This window comes from Oryzias latipes, chromosome 8, assembly GCF_002234675.1.
Source record: "Oryzias latipes chromosome 8, ASM223467v1".
Taxonomy (NCBI): domain Eukaryota; kingdom Metazoa; phylum Chordata; class Actinopteri; order Beloniformes; family Adrianichthyidae; genus Oryzias; species Oryzias latipes.
In genome coordinates, this window is record NC_019866.2 from 20907883 (window position 1) to 20933821 (window position 25939).

The 25939-nt window shown below is 38.6% G+C and overlaps 1 protein-coding gene across 3 annotated transcripts in view; it reads right to left on the reverse strand.

Annotated features, from left to right (window-relative positions):
- Nucleotides 1–2351: 2351 nt before the first annotated feature.
- The window catches only part of LOC101161061 (netrin-1), a 61249-nt gene continuing 37661 nt past the window's right edge, over nucleotides 2352–25939 (reverse strand). For all 3 annotated transcript variants that reach the window (XM_004071822.3, XM_011478551.2, XM_020705473.1), the window contains exons 4-7: nucleotides 21566–21715; nucleotides 19035–19088; nucleotides 16006–16080; nucleotides 2352–4311 (exon numbers count right to left, since the gene is read on the reverse strand). In XM_004071822.3, the coding sequence (XP_004071870.1) occupies nucleotides 3992–4311; nucleotides 16006–16080; nucleotides 19035–19088; nucleotides 21566–21715 (599 nt within the window). In that variant the 3' untranslated portion in view covers nucleotides 2352–3991. The remainder of the gene's footprint in view (nucleotides 4312–16005; nucleotides 16081–19034; nucleotides 19089–21565; nucleotides 21716–25939) is intronic.

The following is a 25939-nucleotide window of genomic DNA, read 5'->3' on the forward strand; positions in this document are numbered from 1 at the left end:
GGGAGTGCAGGTCTTTCTTGCAGTTTCCTTGAGCCTCGTGTGGCAACCTCAAGGGACGTCATGAAAATTGAACACACAATTATCATATGCGCGGTAATTGTGACTTATGGTGATGATGTCCTTACACTGTACACTAATCATTATTAAGGTGTAAATATTAATTCCTTCATGATCACTCGCAAATGCTGCATGCATGGGGTATGAAGATTTTCGAAACAGTACTATGTCTATTTTTCTGATATAGTATTTTTCTAATCATTTTTTTCCAATGAACATAATCTGCACATATTTTAGATAATCAATCTGCATTTGCTATGTTGGTTTCTAAAATAGTTATGTCTAATTTTTACATAATAATTAAGTAATTCATCTTTGTCATGTGCTAAGGATTCTTAATTCTGTCTGATAAAAGTCATGAACCGGATAATGATAAATCATGTAATAAAATTGTTACAGTAGAACAGGGGTGGGATTGTATAAGTTCGCTTCCTTCTACACCCTTTTAAGGAATATTTAATATTATTATCTTAAGTTTGATACATCATTGTATGAATGTATAACTGATGATTGTATTGTTTTTGTGTATTATTCTTATTTGATTGCTTGAAATAAACCATTTTAAATAAATAAAAATAATGGAAACACATCAATTTAGAAAAATGAGCATTTATCAAAACAAAAATGTTACGCTTCGAGGAGTTGGTTTTTGAGGCATATTGAAATGTAGTTGTTAACTGACCAATCAGATGCCTCAGCAAAAACATATGGGTAACCATTGGTTTTCACAGCTTCAAACTAAATCTTTCTGCTACATAGAATATAAAAAATAAAATAAAATAATATAAAATATATAATATAAAATAATATTTTACGTTTTTAGTTCAGTGTTTTTGTTTTCCTAATTTGTAAATCTAGTTCTTTTTTGACTTACTTTAATATGTTTTTAGATTGTTTTTTTCTGCAGTTGTGCTAAACGGCTATCAAAAAGTGAAAAAAAGGAGACATTGAGTGAAAAGTTCTCCAAACAACAACTGTTCTTCTGGCTGGTTTCCAGAACCTCGCCTGTGTTCCTGAGGCTGTTCCACAGCCGAGGCTTCAAACATGCAGCTTAGATCATAAGTACTTGTGACAAGAAATGCTCACAGACCAACATGTGAATGTAATTATTTAAAAACAATCTTCCAGTCAGTAATTCAGTTTGGTTTGCGGTAATGGTAGCACATTGGCTTAATAATGTGCATTAAAATTAAAGTCTTTCTCAACACTATTTTTTTGATCAGCCCTAAGGTTGCCTAGCTAAGCAGAGAGCTCAGATTCTGCTTACCCTGCAGAAGAGATGGAGCTGAGGTGATAGCTGCTATCCATAAAGGTGCAAAGACAGAGATTAGTAGAAAGACGTTACTGTAAACCACCTGATATTTTTACCAGGTTGTTTACAGTTCCTAAAGACTTTAAAAAAGGACTGCAACATTTTACTCCCTTCAGCCACACACAATTAAAACACGAGCATTCAGATTCAATGTGGGCACAAAATCGTGTTGATATTATTAACACCTAATGATTTGTTAAATTATCTGCACTTGGACTGGAAATGTATAAATAACTGATTACCATGTAAAAAAAAAGTAGCACAAATAGGGATAGCATTATGTACATTGGGTTCATCTCATCCTTTTATATCAAATACTTAAACTGTTTTTGACAAACTTCACATTTAATGATTTCAATGTGTCATGTATTGCATATGTGTGAATGTGTCTTTATATGATTATGCGTATGACATCATTACGACATGTCTTATACTTTTATTTTTTTAATGATTCCAATCAAGTAATGGCTACTCTTCCAAAGTTTGATCATCTAAGTATATATATGCTTCACAATGATAGGAAGAGCCGACATCGAAGGATTCCTTATATATATATATATATATATATATATATATATATATATATATATATATATATACATATATATATTTGTGATTGCTTGAAACAAAGCTAATCTTAATCTAAACCCAATATCCAAAACTTTCTTCATTTGTTTTTCATACAGCTGCTTTAAAAACTGAAAGTGTGTGAATGTGTGCGTGACTGGGTGAATGGGTCTGTGACTGTAAAGCGCTTTGTCCTTGTAGGAAGAAAGGCGCTATATAAGTATACGCCATTTACCAAGTGAAGTGAAGTGAGATAATGTTCTGGAAGTGTCTCTAAAGCTTTGGTGTCACACTCTGAGCTGCTGTCATTCTTTCTTTGTTTTTACACTCGACAAAGCTCAATCTTCTTCTTTTAACAAGTTTTTAATAACCAACAGTTTTATTATCATAAAGAAAATAAAAATCAACAACAAACGCCACAAAAGCCACATTATTTAATGTGTCATTAAATATATTCATTTGTGATAAACATAATATATTAGTATTACAAGACATTACATGACATTTGCAAGGACACTCCTAAAATGCAACATTTACAAGCCATTTTTAGAAGAAGACCAGCAGAAAACTTTCTTTCTTGTGGGTGCTGAAATTTGATGCAGTACCATTTTGCGTTTGGGTGGAGTGTAGCTCAAAGAAACCTTCTAACCAGTACATACATTGTGATGCTGCACAGAGTACAGAGGTGTTACTGAATCAGCACACATGTGGCCTGATGCTGTCGATGTTTCTGATCTGAGGGAAGACATGAGGAATTCGTATCTCTACTCCTGACGCTTCTTGTTTTTAAAACGCTGGTTAATTTGTACATAAATCAGGTTAATAATCAAGCAGAATTTTTAAAAAGTAAAACTATACAGCTATAAAACATACAGACACTCAGTCATGCCTTTTTTGTCGAGTACCAAGCATCGATAACAGGATCTCGTCTATATGGAGTCACCCCAAAGTGACAGACATTTGACACGTTGTGTTAAACGCTCTGCAAAAAATTAAACACGTGATGCTAAATCATTCCACAGGTTATTTTACCACAACAAGGAATACTGCGTAAAAATGAAATGTGCATTATTCACAATCAATATCAGCCAGTCAGCTATAGCAAATAGAAGCAAGCAGGTGGAACCAGGGTTGACTCGAGGCTCGGCATTAATGAGCCAGTCCTGTTCTCACCTCTCTCTTTCGCCAAGATTTGGAAGGTCAGGCTAACATTTAGTCCTTTGAAGAGTTTTGTGTTGCTGTGATAAAATTAAAGATCATTTTCCCTTAAGAAAAAAAAGGAACAAACGTGAAATTACAGTTTATTTTTTCTTTTGGATGCCACTCTACAGGCGTGAACATATCTTATATGTTCCAAGACTAGTTTAAAAAAAAATAAGTGCATGGTTGACACATCTACTCTGCATCTAGCTGATGCATCATCTACAAAGTAAAAAAAAAAGAAAGCGTGTACACGTGTGGTTACTTTACATTGCAGAGGTCAGAGGTCATGACATGTTTGAGATTAGAGCAGATCAAAGGCTGCCATCTTTTACAGGATACAGGACAGAATCTTAACGGCAGTTTGGTTGATGAGGTAATCGCAGGAGAAATTGCATCATTTAAAGTTTGGCAGATTGCAAAAAAGCACCTTCCCTCATTTGCAGTGTAGAAACTTTGATCAACTTCTTACAGAACAGTCGAAACAGACACTCTATAGATGCAAAGTTCTGATGCAGACGAGGCATTGTGGCGAAGAACAACGACATCGTGGGTAAAAATGATCAGGATGAAGTACATTTGTGACATTAGGTGCAAACTCTGCAATTACACAACCAAAGACAACTTGAAAGACAAAGCAGTAAAACAACGGTAAAAAGAGCTTCTTCACAAAAGTTCCTAAAAAACTCTAATCTCTTCGCTCCAGTTCAGAGCAGCAGCACTCAGTCTTTCCCCGATTTCTCCTACTCTTCACCTGGGTCCCTATAGTTTAACTTCTTCCAGTTTATTTTTCTCATCCAACCTTTCCTCTTTCTTGTTTCTAACCATGACAAAAAACATTTCTGTAAGGGTCTTCTAGCACTTTCCCCTCTTGTCACGCTGCTGAAACTTCCTCAGCCGGCGCCCCCACAGGTCCTTCCAGGGAATTAGCAGGCTTCCTTTGTCAGCGACAACGCCGCTGTGTCCGGGGGAGTCGTCATCTGTGCCCAGGAGCAAGTACTTCCTCCCAGGCTTGATCTTGGGGCACCTGCAAGCAACATCCTTGGCACGAACCCACAGTAACTGGTCGCCGCGACGGATGCGGTGCCGGCCTTGTTTGTAGACGGAAATGATGTTGACGGTGAACTTCCACCACTCGCCCGCTTTGTCTCCTTTTAAGACGTGCACTTGGACCGCTGCATAGACAGAGAAAAAGGATTGGAGAGATCTTTCATCAAACAAAATTATGAAAATGGTGTAAATTGAGAAAAACGAGAGCGAGCAATATAATAAGTAGTTTGCTTTTTATCGTGGAATCTTCTGTTGAGCAAATTTTCCAATTCAGAAAGAAAAACAACAGTCCTTTCTTAACCCATTTTGGGTTTGGGTTTAAGGTCCAACAGTATTTTCACAACTATATTCAGGGTGTTATAACTTCAGGGAGTTGGTGGCCATATTGGTCTGTGGGAACCACTCTCACAATAAATTCATTTTTCAAGTAAGATTATTTATTTTCTTCCAATGTCAATGCAGCTCTTCTGTTTCCTCGCCAGCTCCTTTCTGTACAAGAGACTTTACAGATATGTTTTTTTTTAAGTCCCACCCTGATCATCTTTTCATCTAAAGTGTTCCCATTGGTCTTTCAATTAAGACTATGCCATTTTTAGCTAAAATAAAAAATAAAAAACTGTGTCATTTTCTAGGACAAAGTTTTTGTAGAGCGGCAGGTGTTCATCGTATGTCCTCCATCATGAGAAAAATGCTACAAGCCTTCTTTTCTTTTCAGCTTTTCCCTTCAGGGATCGCCACAGCAAATCAGTTTCGTCCATCTGCCCTGTCTTCTGTATCCTCAACAGCTACCTTCATGTCTTTGTTCACTGCATCCATAAACCTCCTCTTTGGTTTTCCTCTAGACCACAGCTTCTCAAATTTTTTTGCAGCGGAGGGCCAAATTAGGAACTCGACATTGGACTGGGGGGCAATTTTAGTGAAAAATTGGATAAACAGAAAAGTTGTTTTTAATAACTTCAATGACCAAGTGTCATTTTACAATTAACCAGGCCTTCCAGATGTTTTCCCAGTTGTGGTCGGAGGTTGCTGCCCAGATCTTCTACTCATCTAGTAATTGCTTCATTTGACAGACTTTCTTTTGCTCATGACAAACAATGTCAGCTATTCAGCATACATTGATTTTACAAACTCTCCGTCACTTAAGGGCTTGCCACACCGGGCCATTTCCAAAGCCACACTGTAACTAGCTTCTGTCACAGCTTCACTGGATTTAGCCATTTTTGTAAACATCTGCTGTGCAGCATAGCCTAGTTGTAGTTGTTGAAGCTTATTGTTACGCTCCTCGCCAGTAAATTTGTCGTTGTTTTTATGATTTGTAACATAGTGACAATTTATATTGAATTCTTTGAGCAATGCGTTTACCTTCTTGCGTTTACCTTCTTGCGTTTACCTTCTTGCAGGCACATGACTTTATCCTTCCCTTGACTTATGGGAATGTAAGCATTTGTCCACTTAGCTTGAAAACGGCTTTTCTCCTCGCTAACAGAATGTTTTTTCTCAAAGGAACCTGCTCTGGCTCTCTTTTATTGAGGGCCACAAATCTTCCCACGGGCCACCATTGGCCCCCGGGCCGCACTTTGAGAACCCCTGCTCTGGACCTCTTGCCTGCAGCTCTAGACTCAGCATCCTTCTACAAATATATTCAGTCTCTCTCCTCTGGACATGTCCAAACCATCTCAGTCTGGCCTCTCAGACTCTATATCCTAAACCTTTAATGTGTGCTGTACCTCTTATGTCCTCATTCCTCATCCTATCCATTGTGGTCACTCCCAAAAAGAACCTAAGCATCTTCATCTCTGCTACTTCCAGTTCTCCTTCCTGTCTTTTCCTCAGGGTCACTGTGCCGAACAACATGGCTGCTCTCACCATTTCTATACCTTTAAACGTACCTGACACTTTTCTCCACCCGTTCCAACCTGCCTGCAGTCGCTACTTCACTTCATTTCCACAATCTCCATTACTCTCGCCTGTTAAATCTAGATACTTCAAATCCTTCACCATTTTTGATTTCTTCTCCCTGTAACCTCACTCTTCCACTTGGGTCCTTCTCATTCACATACATGTACTGACCCCTTTGTACTGTACTATCTGAGTTCCCCCCCCCCCAGAAGACTATGTATGCTAGACTATCTAGTGTCTTTTGAAGCAATTTTAACACATGGTTACTTCTATATTTTAATGCTAAATACTACATCACCCAATTGCAGTAAAAACCAGATGAATTTATTATACAAACCTTTAACTATCACAAATCCACTGTGTTTTGATAGTATAATCTTGGGTCATTTGTAAAAAACAAAAAAATCCAAACATTAACATTAAAATGTTCAAATGGCAAATTGTTTAAATGCATTGTGGTATATATTTGCCAATCTAGTGAGAATTGATGCACACTAGTTTTTCGCAGAGACTTCTGGGACATCTCCAGGGAACTGAATTTCGGAATTATAGATTCGTACACTAACGAAATGTAAAATGCACAAAATAGTGAACTAAGTAGTGAGGGAATGCAGACACAACCACAATCACTAAATGCAGATGTGTGTCACATGCATGTTATGCACAGTTGCAAGATGACCACAAATGCACAAAGAACACGCTATGTCAGACCCCACGCTGTGAGGCAGGGCAACCAACAACCCCGCCACTAAGCAACTCCGCGCTAAAACGTTCCAGTAAGTCTGTCAAGTGTGAAACATCTGAAGACAGTCAACTGCAGACACCGTCACACTAAGGCTGGTAACTATTAGGGCAACACCTGTGGCCGATATTTTCCAAAACCAGGAAATGAGCAAATCTCTTCGCAGAAGCTCCCCTGCACAGATTTTCTGTCCAACAAAACACCCATTACCATGTCACAGTGATTGCAGCGAGGAGCAAACAACTGTGCACAAAGTGAAGAGCTTTTACAAAAAAATGTGACCTCAGAAATTAGGGAGGCACTTATTACTGGCAAGTCATCTCAGTCTGGAGACATGTAGATTTAATGTAATTAATGCATTCAAAGTTATTTAAAATTATGACTTGAATGTGGAAAGTTTTGCTTTTCTCTTTTCATTATGTCCTAAAGTAAATTAGCTTTGCTTGTCTTGGTAACATGATCACTCCTCATCAGTGCCCCCCCAGAGCCAAAGGAACGGGGTGTGTAAGTGTGTGTGTGTGTCGCTGCTTGGTGAGAGCAAATTGCACACGATTTAAAAAAAGAAGGAAGGTTTGTTGAGCTGAGTGGAGGGAGATCTCACAGCCCTACCATTCTCTCCTCTTCGCCCTGAAACATAAAGGGTTTGCCAGGAGAAGAGGAGGTGGAAGGAGGGGCCACTTTGCCTGGTTCTGCTCCTAGAGATGCAGGATGAGAATCCAGAGAGATGACCGCCGAACGCCGTCTCTGTGCCGGTGTTTTTCCCCCCAAGTGCGTTTTCGTTTGTTGAATTGAAACATCCAAACACCTTCTACGTCTAAATTTAAGTCAAGCAAACACCAGCGAGAAATTTGGAGGACAAGGTCAAGCGACTGGATCGCAAAGTGGTGTGTGGGGAAACACACCGCAAGAGGAGAAATGTGAGACCGACCCGCTCCGAAGTTGGCTGCCAACTGAGTCCTGCTAACAGCCAAACGTCCCACTGGGTGGATTCCCTTTGGGTGTGCTGCGACTTGACACTGCAAACCACCAACTGGGAAGGGCTAATGAAATTAGAGCTCGCTTAATTACCAGGCAGGGGCCCCTGCCCCCCCGGTTATCAGCTGAGTGAATGATCAGGGATCTGTTACCCTCGGGTGCACACAGAGAGGTGGCCAGAGAGGCTGGGAGGCCGTGCCTTTGAGCATCATCCCGGAGCGTCAGTAAACATGCGGCCCTTTGATTCATTGTCTCCCTCACAGTGGGGAGAGGGACTGTGTGCAGAGTAGGGTGTCGGGCGAGGATATAATCCCTTTGTGTCGGCCGTCTCCGTAGCTACGGTGGTCATGAAAAACAAAAATTGAATAAACAAAACATATTTCTTATTCTTGGGGGGTTGCAATCCGTCACCGTCTGCTTAATTTACCACCTGTTTGTGCAGCGAGGAATGCTCTGTGCCAGAGGAGAGCACCACTGTGTTTAAACAGAGAGCCCCTTCCCGTGACCCCAGGGGGCCTGCATCACCACTCATGCAGGGGGGGTGGTTGCAGCCCCAAAATAGAGGGGAAAGAAGTCTCTGAAGCCCCACAAAAGCACTGCGACAGGCCTGAGAAATGAATTAGACCGCAGCAAAAAGAATGCATGCTCGGCATTGATGTCTGCCACAACGCCTTGGCACGGCTCAAGATGAAATATCTGTTTGAAGGAACTTCTAGAAGTCCAACAATTAAAGCACACGTCCATCGAATCAGACCCAGCTGCTTTATTGTTGCACTTCTGGTCTCATGCCTAATGGTTAAGATCTCAGTCCACGTAGATATGAATGATGGCTGCATGTGACTTCATTGCAACTACTACAAATGGACCGAATTAATGTCAACTCAACTAAAGGAGACTAAATTTCATTTGGCCAGTTTTGAACTGGATTACACAAAAAATAGTCTGATATTACTTTGGTGCTGGTTCAGACAAGGATTCCATTTAGCAGAAGGTGAGATGTTCCAACGAAGCTGCAGGAGGCAAACCTTTGTTAGATACAGTAAAACCCTATTTTGACCTCACACTAGTGATGGGCAAATAATCCCAAGGTTTTGGAGCTTGCATCAAAACAGATGTGACCATTGACGTTCAAAGCTTCAAATGTCAATGCTGTCTCATTTTGTGCTTTATTATACAGCAAAAACGTTTGTAGTCACCCACCAATTATGCAAGTTCTTGCACTTAAAAAGATGAGAGAGGCCTGTAATTTTCATCGTAGGTATACCTCAACTATAAAAATCCAGAAAATCACATTGCTTGATTTTTAAATAATTTATTTGTAAATTATGGTGGAAAATAGTTCCTTTGTCACCTACAAACTGCCTACTACTGGTTTTCACAGACCTGTAACTTATATTGTAAGAGGATCCTCTGTCCTCCACTCGTTATTGGCACATGTGTGAACTATGGCCAAGACCAAAGAGCTGTCTAAGGACACCAGAAACCAAATTGCTGACCTGCACCAGGCTGCGAAAACTGAATGTTCAATAGGTAAGCAGATTGGTGAGAAGAAATCAACTGTGGGAGCAATTATTAGTAAATAGAAGACATAAAAGACCACTGATGGCTTCAGAAGTGTGTGTCTGATAAAATGTTTTGTTTTGAGTCCTGATCCGATACTTCTGGAAAACATTTTTTTTTTAATGAAGAGATTTTTATAAACTGATTATTTTATCAACCGTCTTCTATTATTTAACATTTAAACAGACCACTTCTATGAAAAAGTTTCAACAATAAAGTAAAAACAGCGCAAATACTAACTAGAAATAAATGTTAACTACAAGCTAGTCATGTGAGAAAGTTTAGAAACTGTAGCTTTAGTTCCTTTAGTCTTTCTGATTAATTATGATCCATGTTTACATTAGAAATTCTGAAAAATAGAAGTAATTTTCTACAAAAATGGAACAACATTGCTGTAGAATGACAGTAAGATTAGTCATGTAGCAAAGTTTGGTGACTCTATCTTTAGCATCTTTAGAACACTTTTAATCCCGTGATTCAAATCTCCATTAAAAATTAAAAGCAGAGATTTTCTCCAATATTTGTTGTTGTAGCATGAATATAATAATGGATTGGATTTGATAATATGCATATAATAATGAGTTGTTATGACTAGATCCTTTTAATGTAACAATTGATTAGTTCAGGTTGTGTATGAGAGATTATAGTTTTTGAATCACCTTCTCCTGGGCCCTGCTTTGCAGCCGCCTCACTGCCATCTCTGTCGGCAGCAGGACAAAGCAGTTCTCATTAAAAAAAAAAAATACACAATATTTTTTCTGTTGTAATGCCTTTATAGGTCGTTAGCATTAAGACACAAAAGCAAGAGACACTTGCTGTCAGTTTAAAACTTTTCATAAAATATTTTTGTTGGCCGTTTTCTTGAACTGTTCTGCTGTACTTTACAGCAGTAAAATGTCACGATCCATTCATGATATTTTCTACAAGGACATTTATTTGCAAGCTTTAAATATACAGTGCTGATCAAACTAATAATTTAAAAAATATTGATATCAATTATCGGGAGACAACATCCGACAACACCGGATCAGGACATCTCTAAATTATAGCATCTTCATAGCGAGCAAATGCTTTGGCCAGTTAACTACCAAGTCTTAGGGAACTGTTAGACCAAGAACGTGTGGCTTTCTTGGTTTGGTCAGGCAACAAATGTAAGATTGCTACACTTTCATTTTGCGGTACCACCAGCAATAAAGAAAATAAAAACCAGGAGGAAGAAGAAAATGCTGTTAATACTGACATCCAATTGGCAATAAACCTTTCAGACAGACCACTTTTGTCTGCACACAAGACATCAGACTTTCTTCTCTTTCTGCTTGGATTGCAAGGTGCTTTACACACTTTGTCTCCCTCCTTTACATTTTGTCCATTATAGGCAGCAAGGCAGCAATGTCTGGCCTCAAAGTCCATATTGTAAATTCTGCACTATATTACCGAGTCTACCAGTCAACCATAAAAAGCACAACTGCCCGGTAGTTTATTTATGGTCTTCTTTGAGTCTCATCATGGCAGTATACCAGTTTGAGGACTCATGGAAACACAAATTAAAAATAATAATAAATTAATATATTCGAATAAATGAAAATCAAAATAGAACAAATATATACATTTGAAGCTAACTTTACTGCAAAATTAGAATTAAGTTTGTGCACTTTTGTTAGATTTTCATTTTTGTCTTCAGATCCATTGTAGTTTAGAAGTTTTTACATTTATTTGCACACTCTGAACTCTTAATTTGAAACGTATTTAAAAAGCTCGACACGCATTTTTATGAAAAGTCTAAAATTGCAGTGACATTATAATATTTGGCCTCGTCCCTTTAAATGACATTTGGCCTTACTACAGTGGAACATCTTGGTTATAATGAAGCATAATAAAAATATATTTTTATGATGATGTGCTATTAATCTGCCTGGAATGGTATCATTCATCCCTCTCTGCTGTATTTATTATTATCTTTTTTTTGTATTTCAGTCACTGAGAGTTTAAGTCACTCATGGTAGAAATACAATTATTGTGAGTTTTGGCTTTGATCAGTTTGGATTTTGTTGTTAAAAAAGCCTGGAAGTTTTGCCAATAGCTTCAGGCTTACAGGACTTCAGGAATGCACAATCTGGTGTAGTTATGTGATCTGTTTCACAGAGTTTGATAGTGTGTGGTCTACTAAGAGTGCATTTACCGCGTTTTAAACCAAACACCCATCAGTACTCTTTTTTTTTTTTTTTTACTGCTTAGAGGGACTTTAACAAAACCTTCTGCTAAAACTTGGAAAAAAAAACAATATGAATCCATAAGTCTGATGGCTCAATTAATGTGAGTAAATGTCACAGTACAACTGGGCTTAGCATTGACGGAAGAAAATTCTTTTTTTTTACTTTTGTTTTTAGTGAGTTGAACATTTGACAAAGACAAAGTGGAATGCCTGAACAACAGTTACAGGTCAGCTGGTCACAGCTTTTCTTAATGCTTTTTCTTTGCATAGACCTTCGTATATGTCTGCCATGTAGAGTGATGTGATGCAGTACAGTAGAATGAGGCTAACTCTATTCACTTATTGGAAAATAACCCCTAAGGCAACAATTCAAACATGAAATCAACATGTTCAGCTGCTATTAGCTCAACAAAAAGCAGACACTTTGGTCTGGCATATTACCTGCACTGCACTATTTGACAGAACCAGGCCAGTTTTGTTCCTTTTGTTTTAAACTTTATTACATGACCACCAGGGTTCTCTTGCAAAAAAAAGACAGTAACTCAAAGGTTCACTTTGGTACCACTTTATGAAATAAAAATACGTTCAGCAGCCGTGGTGCATAGGTAGAGCAGTCAACCCATGATTGCATAATTGCAGGTTAAGTTCTCACCTTGCACACTCATGTGACAAAGTGTCCTTGGGCAAGACATTGAACCCCACATTGCTCCTGGTGGTTGAGGTTGGTGCCGGTGTAAGGCATCAGTGTATTAAAGTCTGTGGATGGGGAAATTGAACTATGACAGTAAAGCACCATGGGTCTTTTGACCAAGGGAGAAAAGTATTTGCCATTTATTTTAAGCTTTTTGTCTCTGTACTTAGATTCTGTTTTTCTACTTGTTTTTCTTATGATAATGTTTTTTTTTGTTTTGTTTTTTTGTCTGCGTCTTTCCCATCTTTTCTGACCCAAACTAGTTCCTAGATGTCCCCCATTCTGAGTATGGTTCTGCAAGAGGTTTCACCTTAATGTAAAAAAGCCCTCAATGTAATCAATGTTGGTCACTAATAACATTCAGCCAAAAAAGTAGTCTATTAAGAGAACTTAGTCTAGACCACGGGTGCTCATTACGTCGATCGCGAACAACCGGTCAATCTTCAAGGACATGAGGGTAGGTCACAGGCCAGCAAAGACAAATGACCAAAAAGATAAAAATATATTTCTAAAAAATTGGTTAGTGAATCAAAATCCTCACCGAGAAGTATGGGACTTGATTGACATGCAGAACGGCCAATCGAACACCCTCTGATACATACGTCACTGCACATGCGTGTTTAAAGACACTGAGAGCAAATTCTGTCTGTCATCAGAAACTAGCTTCTTGCCCCACGGCATGTCAAGTATTCCGGCAGAAGACCACTCCAGCCCACTGAAGTGCTTATTGAGGCCCGGATCGCCCTGCATGCCTCCGCAATTCCCGCCCGATGGATCCAAACTCACTAAGGCAGCAGTGTTTTCATGTACTACGCGCATCTCGAGTGCTGCCCCCAGCAGCGCTTTAGAAATGCTATGCTGTCCCCATTGCACGGTTTAATGCAGAGCATGAAATACAATAGCCACTGCCTTCTGATTTTGTAATAAAATGCATCATCTGTTAATACTAAAGTATCTCCTCACATAGATTTGTGAAGTATTACTGTGTAGTTTTTAAATTATCAGTACATAAACAATGTTATGTACTAAAAGTTCATAATACTATGTTTATATAACAGTACGTTAGTGTTCAAATACTAAATTCCATATACATGCATACAGTATATATACATAGGTAGATCTTTAAGACATTGTCGTCTCAAAAGTTGCTAAGATGCCAAAAAACTGTGTCTATACTAAAAGTGAGGCAGTATACTTGAAGTTTACTTTTTTATATACCGTATTTTCCGGACTATAAGTCGCTGCGGAGTATAAGTCGCACCAGCCCAAAAATGCTTTATAAAGTATAAAAAAACACAGATAAGTCGCACTGGACTATAAGTCGCATTTTGACAGGAAATTTATTTGACAAAATCTGAGACCAAGAACTAATAACTTGCACAAACTCATATGACACAATCATAGCAGAATGTTTATCTCATAATTTCACAGTAATTCTTTCTCATATTTATTTATTTATTCCTTTCATGAAGCATCATTGTCCAATTAATACTCTGTTTTCATCCTGTATTTGTAGAAACAGTTGTCATTTTTATTGCATTTCTGAATCTATGAAATCATTGGAAAATAGAATATTATGTTGTTAGCCTTCAAGATCTTACTTTAAAAAAAGGTTTGCTGATTCTCTGAGTCACTTAACATACTCTTAACACTCAACATACCTCATACATCAAATTGACCCAGGAACATCATCTCTGTTCCTCACAAATGAACATAACAGGAGGGTTAACAATGTATTTATTTCAATTTATTTCTAATATAAGTCGCTGCAGAGTATAAGTCGCACCCCTTCCCAAACTATGAAAAAAAGGGCGACTTATAGTCCGGAAAATACGGTACAATCTATATATTTTAAACTTAAACTGTTCCAATTTAGTCTGAAAAGGAATCCAGCTAGTACACTATTTAGAAAACATGTACATGGTATATAGTATACTTGCTATACTTATATTTAAGTCTAAGATAGACTTCAAGTTTTTGCTCTGAGAAATGGCACTTTTAAAATTAAATGGACCAAAATAGAAATGTCTGATACTTTTGTATTTCGTGTAGTGCTTCAGACAACATCCAACTGAACAGAATTGAATGAACATTTTATTCATAGAAACTACGATATACTGAGGGTCCATGTTTTCTACATTTTTTTAATAGGATATCAATACGGTGCAAGGAAAATAAATGGAAAACAGAACTGTAATCAAGTAAAGTTCATCGAGTAACCCCAAGTGGCTTGTTACACATAGAAGTCCTGATCACTCTCATGTAAAATGTCTAACTTTACAACGGAAATAAAAATATTGGAACAATACATTTCTTTGCTTTTATGTTAAGATTGCAAATTCACTGCACCTGTACGGAAAATGAATTTTTATTTACACTGATCATTTACTTTTGTATATAAAATCAAAATGATGCATGAATGGCAGTGTTGCTGTATGAATGAATGCTAAGTTCTGCAAAAGGACTGGGCCAACATGACTAAGTCCTGTCAGCCATTCTCTCTCCAAGCTCCACAAGCCAGCCACAACTCGGCTATCTTACTTCTTCCCTAGTATGCCGTGGAGTCATCAGACCAGCCAAACCAACCCTCATTTGGGATCAAACTTATTTATCCTTCTGGTTTTTGCTAATTTTTCTGGTTTCCATTTAGATAGGTTAAAAACAGATCAACTTGGCTAAAACAGACATTTAGAGAGATTAAGAATCTTAGTTCTGGAAAACTTTTTAAAAACTGTGTTGAGTAAAATCTTAATTATTGGCCATACCTGTTTAAGAAAGTGGAAGGAATTCAAGTCACTAGGTATTGTTCACAAAGTTCAAAGCGTAAAACTCTGGTAACCCAGCATTCTAGCAGCATTTAAACGCATCATCTACACACAAATCTGGTGACGTGAAGAGTCTCACAACCTCTTACAACCCTGCACTTGTATCTGATCTGTGCGTAATTGTGGTTTTGTGTGAGTGTATTAGCTGATTTGGTGCACACTATTTAAAGACTTGTATGTGTAGGAGCTGTTTAAGCTGGTGTAATTGCAAACTGTGGGTACATAAATTATTTTTTAATATTTGTAAATTTTGTTGTTTGTGTACATGTGAATACACAAAATGTATTGTATGAGTTACAAGTCAAGTATTATGCGCACAAATCCAGTGAATCTATATCCTTTCTACACTGAGAGGTCAAAGTTTGACCTGATTTAACTTACAACCTGCGCTCAGTGGCCATGCGTTTTACATGTACAGCCTGAAAGCGGTTGTAGAAACTTGCGTAGCGACATGGGAATGCATGAGTTTTGAATGCAGAAGCTCTAAATGCACATTTACATGGACTTTACATTGAAAGTGGTTGCTCAAACACATGTTGCAGAGGGCAGTGTGAATGTATAAGTCGCAGTTTTCAAAATAGCTTGACATTTAGACATATTGAAAAGTAGAATTTGCCACTTCAAATTGATAAAAATTATCTACACTTGAAAGCATTTTTGAAAACTCCCTGCAATCAAATGTATGGGAAACATTAGCCAAGTGTTTATAGAAACTCACATCAGAGAGTGTAAAGATCTTTAAGATTAATCTGTGTTAGTGGCCTTGGCTTGGGGCTGTGTAAGTAAGCCGTCACTGAAACCAAGAAGAAGGGTGCGGACTGGCTGGAGCAGGGATCTGATTAATTGAGACATTTGACCTCCTGACTGCTGGCCGACATCCTGCTGCACACATTCCTGTGTACTGGACTCACTTACCGTAATCTTTTTTGCAGTACTTCTTCATGGTGATCTTCATTTTTCCCTTAGAAGCTTTGCAGTAAGAGTCACAATCTGAGGAGAGGAAGAAAGACAGTCATTTGTAAAAAAAAATAAAATAAAAATTGATCCATGATGACTTATGCTGCAGGATCATCAGGCAGAGCTCCAGCTGGACGGGCTTTACATTTGGGCCCTCGGGAGCTTGAAGATACCTCAAAGTGCCACTGTGAAACAGATTAAAGCTTGCTCCCGTTTCTGTCAGCACACTCCTGCTATCCGCCTCTCTTGTTTTCACTTCCAGCCTCCACGCTCGTCAGTGTCCTCTCCCTCATTGTGTGAGCCCACAAAGGAACACAAAGGTCAGCCCTTTCACAAATGAGGGTCATGCGTTAGTCCATTTCCTCCATGTGAGGACCTGCGTTTGGGCGCCAAAAGAGTTGGTCGATGACTTTCGCGTGTTTTTTTTTCTTCCTTCCACTCGTTACCGTTTTGTGAGCAGAAAGCTGGTGGTGGGACCCGAGGCCAAACCCGAAATTGAAATCATTTGTTCCTTACGCTTTCCACTCACTGACACAAATTGGAAGCAGACCATCTCCAAGTGCAGCCCCCACTCCCTCCACCACTCTGCCGGGGGAATAAGCCTTTTTTCATGGGGTGGGGGGGTGGGAAAGCCGGGCCGGACAGTGTGAAGAGAAAGGAGGGAGCAGTTGAGAGAGTGAGGAGATCTTTCAGCTTGCCTGAATATGGACAAACTTCATTATTTCTTCCAGCCCTCTGTCCAGTCTTCCCCTTTCTTTCCCATTATACTCGCTGTGAATGAGGTTACCTAGGTAATGATGGAGGAAGAAAAAAACGCCCCTCTTGGTAAAAAAGAGCATGGTTTGGGAGATGAGGATCGAATTCATGTATGCAAAGAAAGCAGTTCTGGTGGAATGCCTAGCTGCTTTCTGGACTGGCAGGAAAAGAGAAAAAAAGGAAATGTTAAAGTAAATAAATTTGATGAGTCCATATCAAGCACGCCTGATTTCCATCTAAAAGAAGTGATGTAGGTGGAGGGGGGTCTTTACCATCATACCCCCCTCTTTAATTCATGACGTTGCTCATTAGTGATCCATCACCCCCCCACTCACTTCCATTAGTTCTTTAAATTCATTCTGCGGGTGTCGAAGGACAACAGCGCTGCTAATTTGAAGAGTGGTATCGGTTTGGGGTCTCTGACAGCAGCAGGACATGTGACTTAGGTTGCTTTCACACTGGGTCAGCCCCATGGACTCAGTTTGAATAGGTGGGGAATGTTGGTAAAATCTACACCTTTGTTTAGTTTGCCTGCTTTACACTCAGTGTTCTCAGGGGCAAACCAAAAGAATGGGCCAAACCACAGAGGAGAGTCATGCAGATTCCAAGAGATGCTTTTTGGGGTTTAGTTTTGCCTAAACAAAAATAAGAATGATGAAAAAGAGACGTATTAGTCCACCAGTACTTAATAATTGTGACTATCAAGTACTGTATTTTTTGGAGTAGAAGTTGTGTTTTTTTTGCAAAGTTTGGCCAGGGCTGCAACTTACTCTCAGAAGCAACATATATATGTTTTTTTAAATCATAAATAAGCTCATATATTCGTTATTTTCTCACTAACAACATATTACCCTTTTGCGGTTGTTTCCTGCTAATAGCCGTTAGAGGGCACTGTAGCTGGGTGTATCAGCATTTGCTACTGATACACACACCTTTATGATATTGTTCCCTTTTACATCAAGACATTTTATTTTTCTTCCTTGGACTAATGTAGGACAGAAAGCCATTAAACAGGGTTACAGAGAGACGTAAGTAACGCTGAAAGCACCGTCATTCAGATGGGCACGCTTTTAGTAGACACCCGGTTTTTAAGTAGAACGCGAAAACGTACTTAAAAACTTGCTTGGCAACGCGTAAACACAAGAGTTTTGAACGCAGAAGCCCGAAACGCAGGTTACGGGCGTTTACATTGACTTTTTATTGAAATCTGTCGCTCAACGCCAGTTGCCGAGTTGTTAACGCAGCTCAACTCCAAGCTCACTTGGACTTTGGTGCAGATCAGATGAATTGCAGTCCAATAAGTGCCAGTCTATCAGTTAATCTCTGGCTGACCCAAGGTGCAATAGTGAACAACAACAGGAAATTACGTTGGCAACATGTGTTACAAGTAACGAAAAACCTCAAAATTGTAGTTGCGAATGGGTTAGAAAATGGATCTCCGCCCATTTTCTAAACCTGCTTGATCCCTTTTGGGGTCATGAGGTTGCTGGAGCCTATCCCAGCTACTGTTTGGCGAAGGCAGTGTACACCCTGGACAGGTCGCCAATCCATCGCAGGGCTGTAGTGAGGAGGTAAAAGAACTTGTCACTACATGTTTTGGTTCAATTTAACCAAGACCCTCATTTTAGCCCAAACATACAGGTGGAATGCAATGATCAGGGAGCAGCGGTGACTCAGATCTTTCAAAGAAATCAGGATTATAGGACTTCCGTTCAATAGAAATATCAAAACAGATTAAAAAACTACCTTTTGGATTGTAAGCATACTGTAAATACCATCTGAGGTACAGGTTGGATTATCATCCGATGTCAGCATCTGACAGAGAATTTAGTCAGAGTACATGAACGACTACAAGGGTCCAGCCGGGCTTCTCTACTGGCACAGTCAGCCTTGATTGAAATACAAACTGGTGCAAATGAAGCATGTAATCAGATTAGGGCTGAAACTCTGGGGAGGCTGCATGGCAGGCTAGGAATAAAAGCAACGAGGCTACGGGGAACCCTGCCAAAATATCTGGAGTTTACATCAGCAGCACTCTGACCTCACTGAGTGTTTGTGGTTGTAGAGTGTGGAAAAACACGCACGGGCTAGAAAAACACCGTTTTAACATGCAAGGAGAAACCGTTTGTTAGGTTTAGTTAGGTGATTTAAAGGAGATAACATGAAACACCTTGAAAGGCAAGTACTTTTTTTGTTATTTTTAAGCTCACTTAAAGAAATGGGTTGCTCACCTGATGGCTCCTCATAGCTGCTGTAAGTTGATGTTGGAGAAGCAACTGGGATCTCTGGGTTGAAGAAAGCACATTAAAATAAACATCACTGTTTGCAAATAATAAAAAAATATGTTTAATGCCATGAAGGAATATAAATGTTTCACTCTGAGTGCTGTAAAATTTTGTTACAATGCCTTCAAGGTTTTCTCATTTTTGTGCTGGTTCAGGGAGCAACACACACACACACAAAAGAAAATGATTCAATTTCACAAAGTTTTATGTCATGCCATAACAACTAAAATACATTCAGAGCACATTTCCTGCAGCTTCCACGCTGCATTTTTCACCTTACTAACACTGTCAGAAATGTTCCAGCTGCTTCAGAGGTTTAAATTATCGAGGCTAAACATGTCAATGGCTTCTTGTTCTCACACATACCATGTGCAGCCTCCACAAATGACTTTATCAGAAATGAATGGTGGGCAATTGCTAACATGACCACTGTTATCTTATCTGTTTATGCCAGCAGACCACTGCAGCGGACAGCCACCTTTCTATGCTTTTGTGAGATGCAGGCCTTTTTACTGCCGCAGGTCTGAGTCTGTGTGTGGCAGATACAGCCAATAAACACATCAGCCATCATTCTCTTAGACTCATTCTTAGAGTTTATTGTGAAAGGGACCGTTAGCAGTGCTTACGGCAGGGAACGCTGTGTCAGCTAAGCCATAACGGTCTGTTTATCCAGACTTGGCTTTGAACAGACAAATATCTATTCTAAAAAACGCAACTAATAAACAATAATAATGCAGGATGACTGGAAAAAAAATGTGCCTGTCCACATTTTATTACTTCACATCTTTTATTTGATCACTGGAAACAAATTAGAGACTATTACTGTGGAAGCAATCCAAAAAAAAGCAATCCAATCATTTATAATTCTGATAAAAATTGCTTACAACTTAGGAAACACTGTAGTCTGTTAAGAATCATCTTACTAGTCCCAGTTGCACCTCATGTTTTCTTCCCACCTTCAGCCCAAGATTCTACATTTCTCAGGTGGCACCAACAAGGGCTTAAAACTCTCGATCATTTAATAAGTTTGCATCTTTTCAGCAGATATCTGAAAAGTACAACCTTCCGATTTCTCTTTTTTTTAGATACTTGCAGATTCGTCACTTTGTCTCAGTCTCCATCCCATGGTTCCCAGACAAACTTCCAAACAATGTGATGGATGAGATCATGACTTCCGATCCCTCCAAAAAGAAAGCCATTTCAGCAATGATAGGTCTGATTTCAAGGCTGGATACAACTTCAATGTCAGTCATTAAAAAAGGTTGGGAGACTGATCTTGAAATTAAGATCAATGAATCAGAGTGGGATGATGTTTTGAGAAAGATTCACAACTCCTCAATGTGCGCCAAACAGTCTTAGTCAGTTTAAAGTGGTTCATAGGATTCTCATAAATCCAAATACGCAAAAATACACCCAAATGTTGACCCTACATGTGATAAATGGGAAACTGGAGAGGCTAATCTGATTCACATGTTTTGGTTTTGTTCCAAAATACAAGTTTTTTGGGGCAAAGTTGGTGAAGCATTGACTGCTGTATTTGGAAAGTTCCTTTAAATCCACCGTTATTCCTTTTCTGGGTTAAGGATAAAATCCTAAAATTGTCTACTAGGGGTCAGGAACGAATTGTTTTTTCAACCCTTCAGGCCCGAAGCCTAATTCTTTTAAAGTGGAAGGATACTGCCCCACCCACAGCGACACATTGGATTAGGGACGTGCTGTACAATCTTAAATTAGAAAAAATTTGTTATATGATGAGAGGTTCAGAAAGAAAATTTCTTCAGACATGGAGACATTTTCTGGACTTTTTCAATCGGCAGTATACAAAGATTCAGGACTAACTTTGGTTTTATGGTGACTGATTTTTTTATACCTTCTGTATATATGGCTAATTCTTTTTTTTCTCCTTTTTTTCATGTGAGTATATCTGACAGCAGGTATGGGGTTTGTTTTATTTTTTTGTTTTGTTTTTCTTGTTTGTGCAATATAATTAAGAAAATAGAAATAAACATATTAAACACTAAAATAAATGTATTGTGTTTATTTTAAATTATCTTTATGTACAAGATCTGATTTTAAATAAAAAAACTACAGGTATTTATTTATTTTTTAAGTAAATTATGGTCTGCAGCAGTCCTGGATTGCTATTAACTTTCCGCCTGTCACATACTGAAAGACTCACCAAAATGTGACCCTATAGTACGAACCTAATACTTGGAGAAAATACAGGCAATACAACCCAGCTCTTGGGTTTAAGGACAACTATTGCCTCTCTGTGGCAAAATTATAACAGGTTACTGTTAGTCACTACTAAATCCAAAACTAGTTATTGGAACACAATTTTATAACTGTCTAAAATTGTATATTTCTACAATTCTAAAGTTTCTCAAATACAAATTTTACAAAAAAGAAAAACCCAAACGAGCCACAATCCACTGTAACATGACAGAAAATGACTTAGGAAACATGGGGGCCCTTACTGATGCAAGGAGCGATGGGGGAGCGGCTCTGCTGGTAGCCTTTGGCACAGCGGTTGCATGTGATCCCTGTCACTCCGTCCTTGCAGGGGCACTGGCCTGTGGTCTGGTTGCATGTCTTCCCCGCCGCTCCGACTGGATGGCAGTCGCATGCTGCAAAAGAACAGGGGGTGGGAGGGTCCATGAATGGCGGAGGAAAACCAAAGTGCGACAAAAGTTAGAGCCAGACAGCTGAAGGTGTCTGAATAATAAAATCTATATTTTCTTAACAGATGTAACAGAAACAAACTAATACAACTTCTAAAAAATTAACAGAAATCAAAGACTATACATGTGTTAAGTAAAACAAACATCAATCAATGAAATGAATTCAAAATAACATAATAAAAGAAACAACTAAAGGTTTGCTTTCTGATTTGAAACAGAAAATAGATGATCATTTACACACACCAAAAGCATGATCAAGGGAAATGAAATATTTTTTGTTTATTTCATGTCATTTCATATCTGACTTGTTGGTTATTTATCCCTCTTTTTCTCTGTTTTTATTAAAGGAGAAACACTTTGACTTTCTGTTTCAAGCTGGCTTTAAAACAAAAGTGGCTGATGGAATGATTTTCCATATAATCACAGGTTGCTGGTTTTACAAGAAATTCAGTTCTCAATCCCAATAATACGACAGAAAAAACTCTAATTAAACACATTCACAGGCCACTTTTTAACTTTTGTGTTTTAATTTAATAACAACTGTACAGAGGTGTAATTCTTTGTATAGCACATTTTCTTTTTTTGTTTTAAATTTAAACCAAGACTAAATTAGTGCTTTGCCTTTTGATTGACAGGATATATCCTCAGCTTTTGAGAGGTGTTAATGACAAAGCCTGTCATTTCCCCATTTTGAGGAACAACACTCAATATTCCACAATCTTTTTTTGCACTTTTACAGATTCTCTGCTCATCTTAACCTGCGACAGACTCTGTCTTTCTTAGGTATGAGATCTGATCCCTGATAACTTCTTTAATTCCTTGTTGATTCCCAGCAGATTCCTTTTCTAAGTTTCTTCTTTTTTCAACTGCTTGTTGAGACAACTCAAACTTGTAACAGGTTTACCTTATTTTTCTTCATGAATACAACTTGAACTCTCGTGGTTTGACAAAGCATTTTTCATTTTTCTCAATCAAACCATTCAGCTTTTACAAGCTCAAACTTTACCAGTATTCAGGTTGTACACTTATGCATTGCTTGTTAATTTAACCAGTCCTTTCAAAAAAGCTCTCTTTCACAATAAAGCTCTTAACTTTTGTTTGTCTAACTGCTCACTTGCAATACAAAAACACACACCATTACACTGCATGCAAGAAAACAACATCCATGGTTAACAAAACCTAAAGAGCCCTAGATATGACCATTCAAAATAAAATTGTTTCCTGAAATTAATAATTTGTGGCCACAAGTGAGCATCTTGTTTGCACAAATTGGCATTTTAGTGTCTTCAATTCCTACTACTAATTAGTGGCTGCAAAATACTGATTTGTGCGCACAAAATATTGATTTGTTTGCACAAAAAATTAATTTGTGTTTACAAAAAAGAAAATTTCGGCCACAAAAGGCTAATTTATGCTCCCAACATACTAGTTCGGGGTTCGGCAACCCGCGGTTCAGGAGCCGCATGCGGCTCTTTAGCGCTGCCCTAGTGGCTCCCTAAAGCATCTTCAAAAATGTTTGAAGATGTAAAAAGATGGGGGAGAGTAAGGCTGCACGATATGAGGAAAACTCTCGATATGCGATATTGGTGATTAATATTGCGATAACGATATAATTTGCGGTATATAAACAAACAGCATAATAACCAAAAACATAATTTCCATTTCACTGCAACAGTTTAAAAATTATACTCCAAATGACCCTCGTCGACGTAGGGGGCAAACATCAAAGATAAAAGGGCTCATCTGATTGATCAACAACCTAAACGGGTCCTTCCGATTGGTTAAATGCATAAAAGGGATTTATTTCATTTGTTCAATATTTCAAGCTGCCATGGGATTGTTTTAGCACATTTAAGGTAACCATTTATTGCGATTTTCGCCGTCTTTTGCGGTATGCATATTGCACAGCTTAATGTCACGATAACGATAAATTTGCGGTATATTGTGCAGGCCTAGTGGAGAGAAATAAATTTTTTGTTTTAATATGGTTTCTGTAGGAGGAAAAACAAGTCTTAACGTTTTCCAATGCTGTAAGAATGTGTAGAAAATATATTGTAACGCCCGGCAAGTACATCACTTACAGCGGACCACACGGGAGCCAATCTGTCAAAAATGTTGAGCTGTCAATCAACTGGCTGCGCTAAAGAACCATGTCCATGTCCCACACACCGCACAACACCGAACAATCTCAGTGAGGAGGAGCTGATAAAAGAAGCAGAGACCACAGCCTCCCACTGGCCTATCAAGCCCATTTATTTTGATCACACACCACATTGAACATTGCACAGGGGTGATCAACCTCTCTCCCTTCCACACTCATGGTGCAACATAAAGAACCAACATAACAGGAAGAATAAACTAAGGTGGAACAACAAAACTGCCATATGAAAATAGAGATCATCATAAGATCATCATCCCACATCCCACAATCCCCTGCTGCTAACAGACCTAAAATGCACATGACCGCCACTACAATTTCAACATTTCTGTCAACGAAAATTTGTGTCATAGCCTGCGACACACGTTTCTACCAGCAGGGCTTTTTTTATTTTTTTTATTTCAGCGGACCGCTAAGCAGGTGGCTGATGTAAATCGAATCACCGTCAGTTCCGTGTATTGCTTGATGAAGTTGAAAGGAAATATTTTGATCTCCTGCTACATAACATAGTAAGTCCGATGGCTGTCCAGGGGTGACGTTTTGCGTCACTTTATTGTCTGTTTAGAACACGTGAAAACATTCCTGAAAAGCAAAGACCTGAACTACCCGCAACTGGAAGATACTGAGTAGCTCGAAAAGCTGCACTTTTTGGTGGATGACTTTGAAAGTCACCTAAACGAGCTGAATGAAAGTCTCCGGGCGCCGCAAATGCTTGAAGCTGTTCTGTCATTTGAGCGCAAGCTGACTGTCATGGGGCACGCCATGCACGTTCCATTTTATTGTTTTGTGTTCGAATCCTCAAAATAAAAATGACATCAAAAATCGGATTTCTTTATTACATTTCTTTAATTTTATCAAAGCAATGAAACATAATTCATTGATATTGTAATGAAGTTAAACTTGCACAACAGAGCAGTCACGTGACGCGTCGTTCTCCGCAGAATACACCGCAGGGCAAATAAACATTTAATCGTTAATGCTCATTATGTATTTGTAACAACTTAGTCATTTCGATAGTAGGCTAATATAGCTAATATAGATACATATTGCATGTGTTGCCTTCATTATAAGGCTTAAATAGGGCTTTTAATATTTTACGGCTCCAGACAAATTTGTTTTTGTTTTTTATGGTTCGAAATGGCTCTTTCAACATTTTGGGATGCCGACCCCTGTACTAGTTCATGGCCACAAATGATTAATTTTTAGGAAACAAATTTTTTTTTTTATGTCAATTGAAGGGATCCGCAAAAACCAGAATGAAATAAATAGTTTTGTATATAAATCCAGTGGGTGCCAGCCTTGTTATCTCCTGCCACTACATATTACATATACAGTGAAGAAGAAATGAAACCATGATGAGAGCAAACTCTATGTACTCAAACCCCCACAGATGTGGAACTGGCTTTGCACCAGCACTAAACCTTACCTGCTTTCCTCCATCTTTTATAGGATTTTTTATTAAAAAAGAACAAAGTTTTTCACTAGAAAACATGCTCATGTGTTTGCATATTTGTCTGCTTGACTCTCTGAGGTTTAGTGTCTTTAGCTTCATTGCAATCAGACATGATATCCGCTCTTCAGTTCGCCTTTCAATGCAAAGCTTTTTGGCAAAGAGCACCTTGCAAATACTGCCTGAATAATGCCTCGCATTAATGGATGAGTGGAACGCACTTCAAAGTCTGTTTCAGCCCTTAGTTGGGAAGATCACACGTTAAATGTGAGAAATTTGTTTTGAGTGGGTATGTGTGTGTTCACGCTCTGCCAAACTTTTACCATAAAGCCTGTTTTTGAAGTGGAGGCCTCGTCTGCCTATTATTCCTGTGTGCGTTTTAAGTGCCAGCAGAGTCATATGAAATGTGCTTGAAGAGGTCCAGTACACGTTGGAGGTGCTTTTAGCTGGAATGCATGAAGCTTTATGGGCATAATGAGATGCTTTTTAAATCTTTCTGCAAGAACATCGAACTTCTTTGTGTTTAATCTTATTTCACACAAAGAATTTCTGCCAACAACAT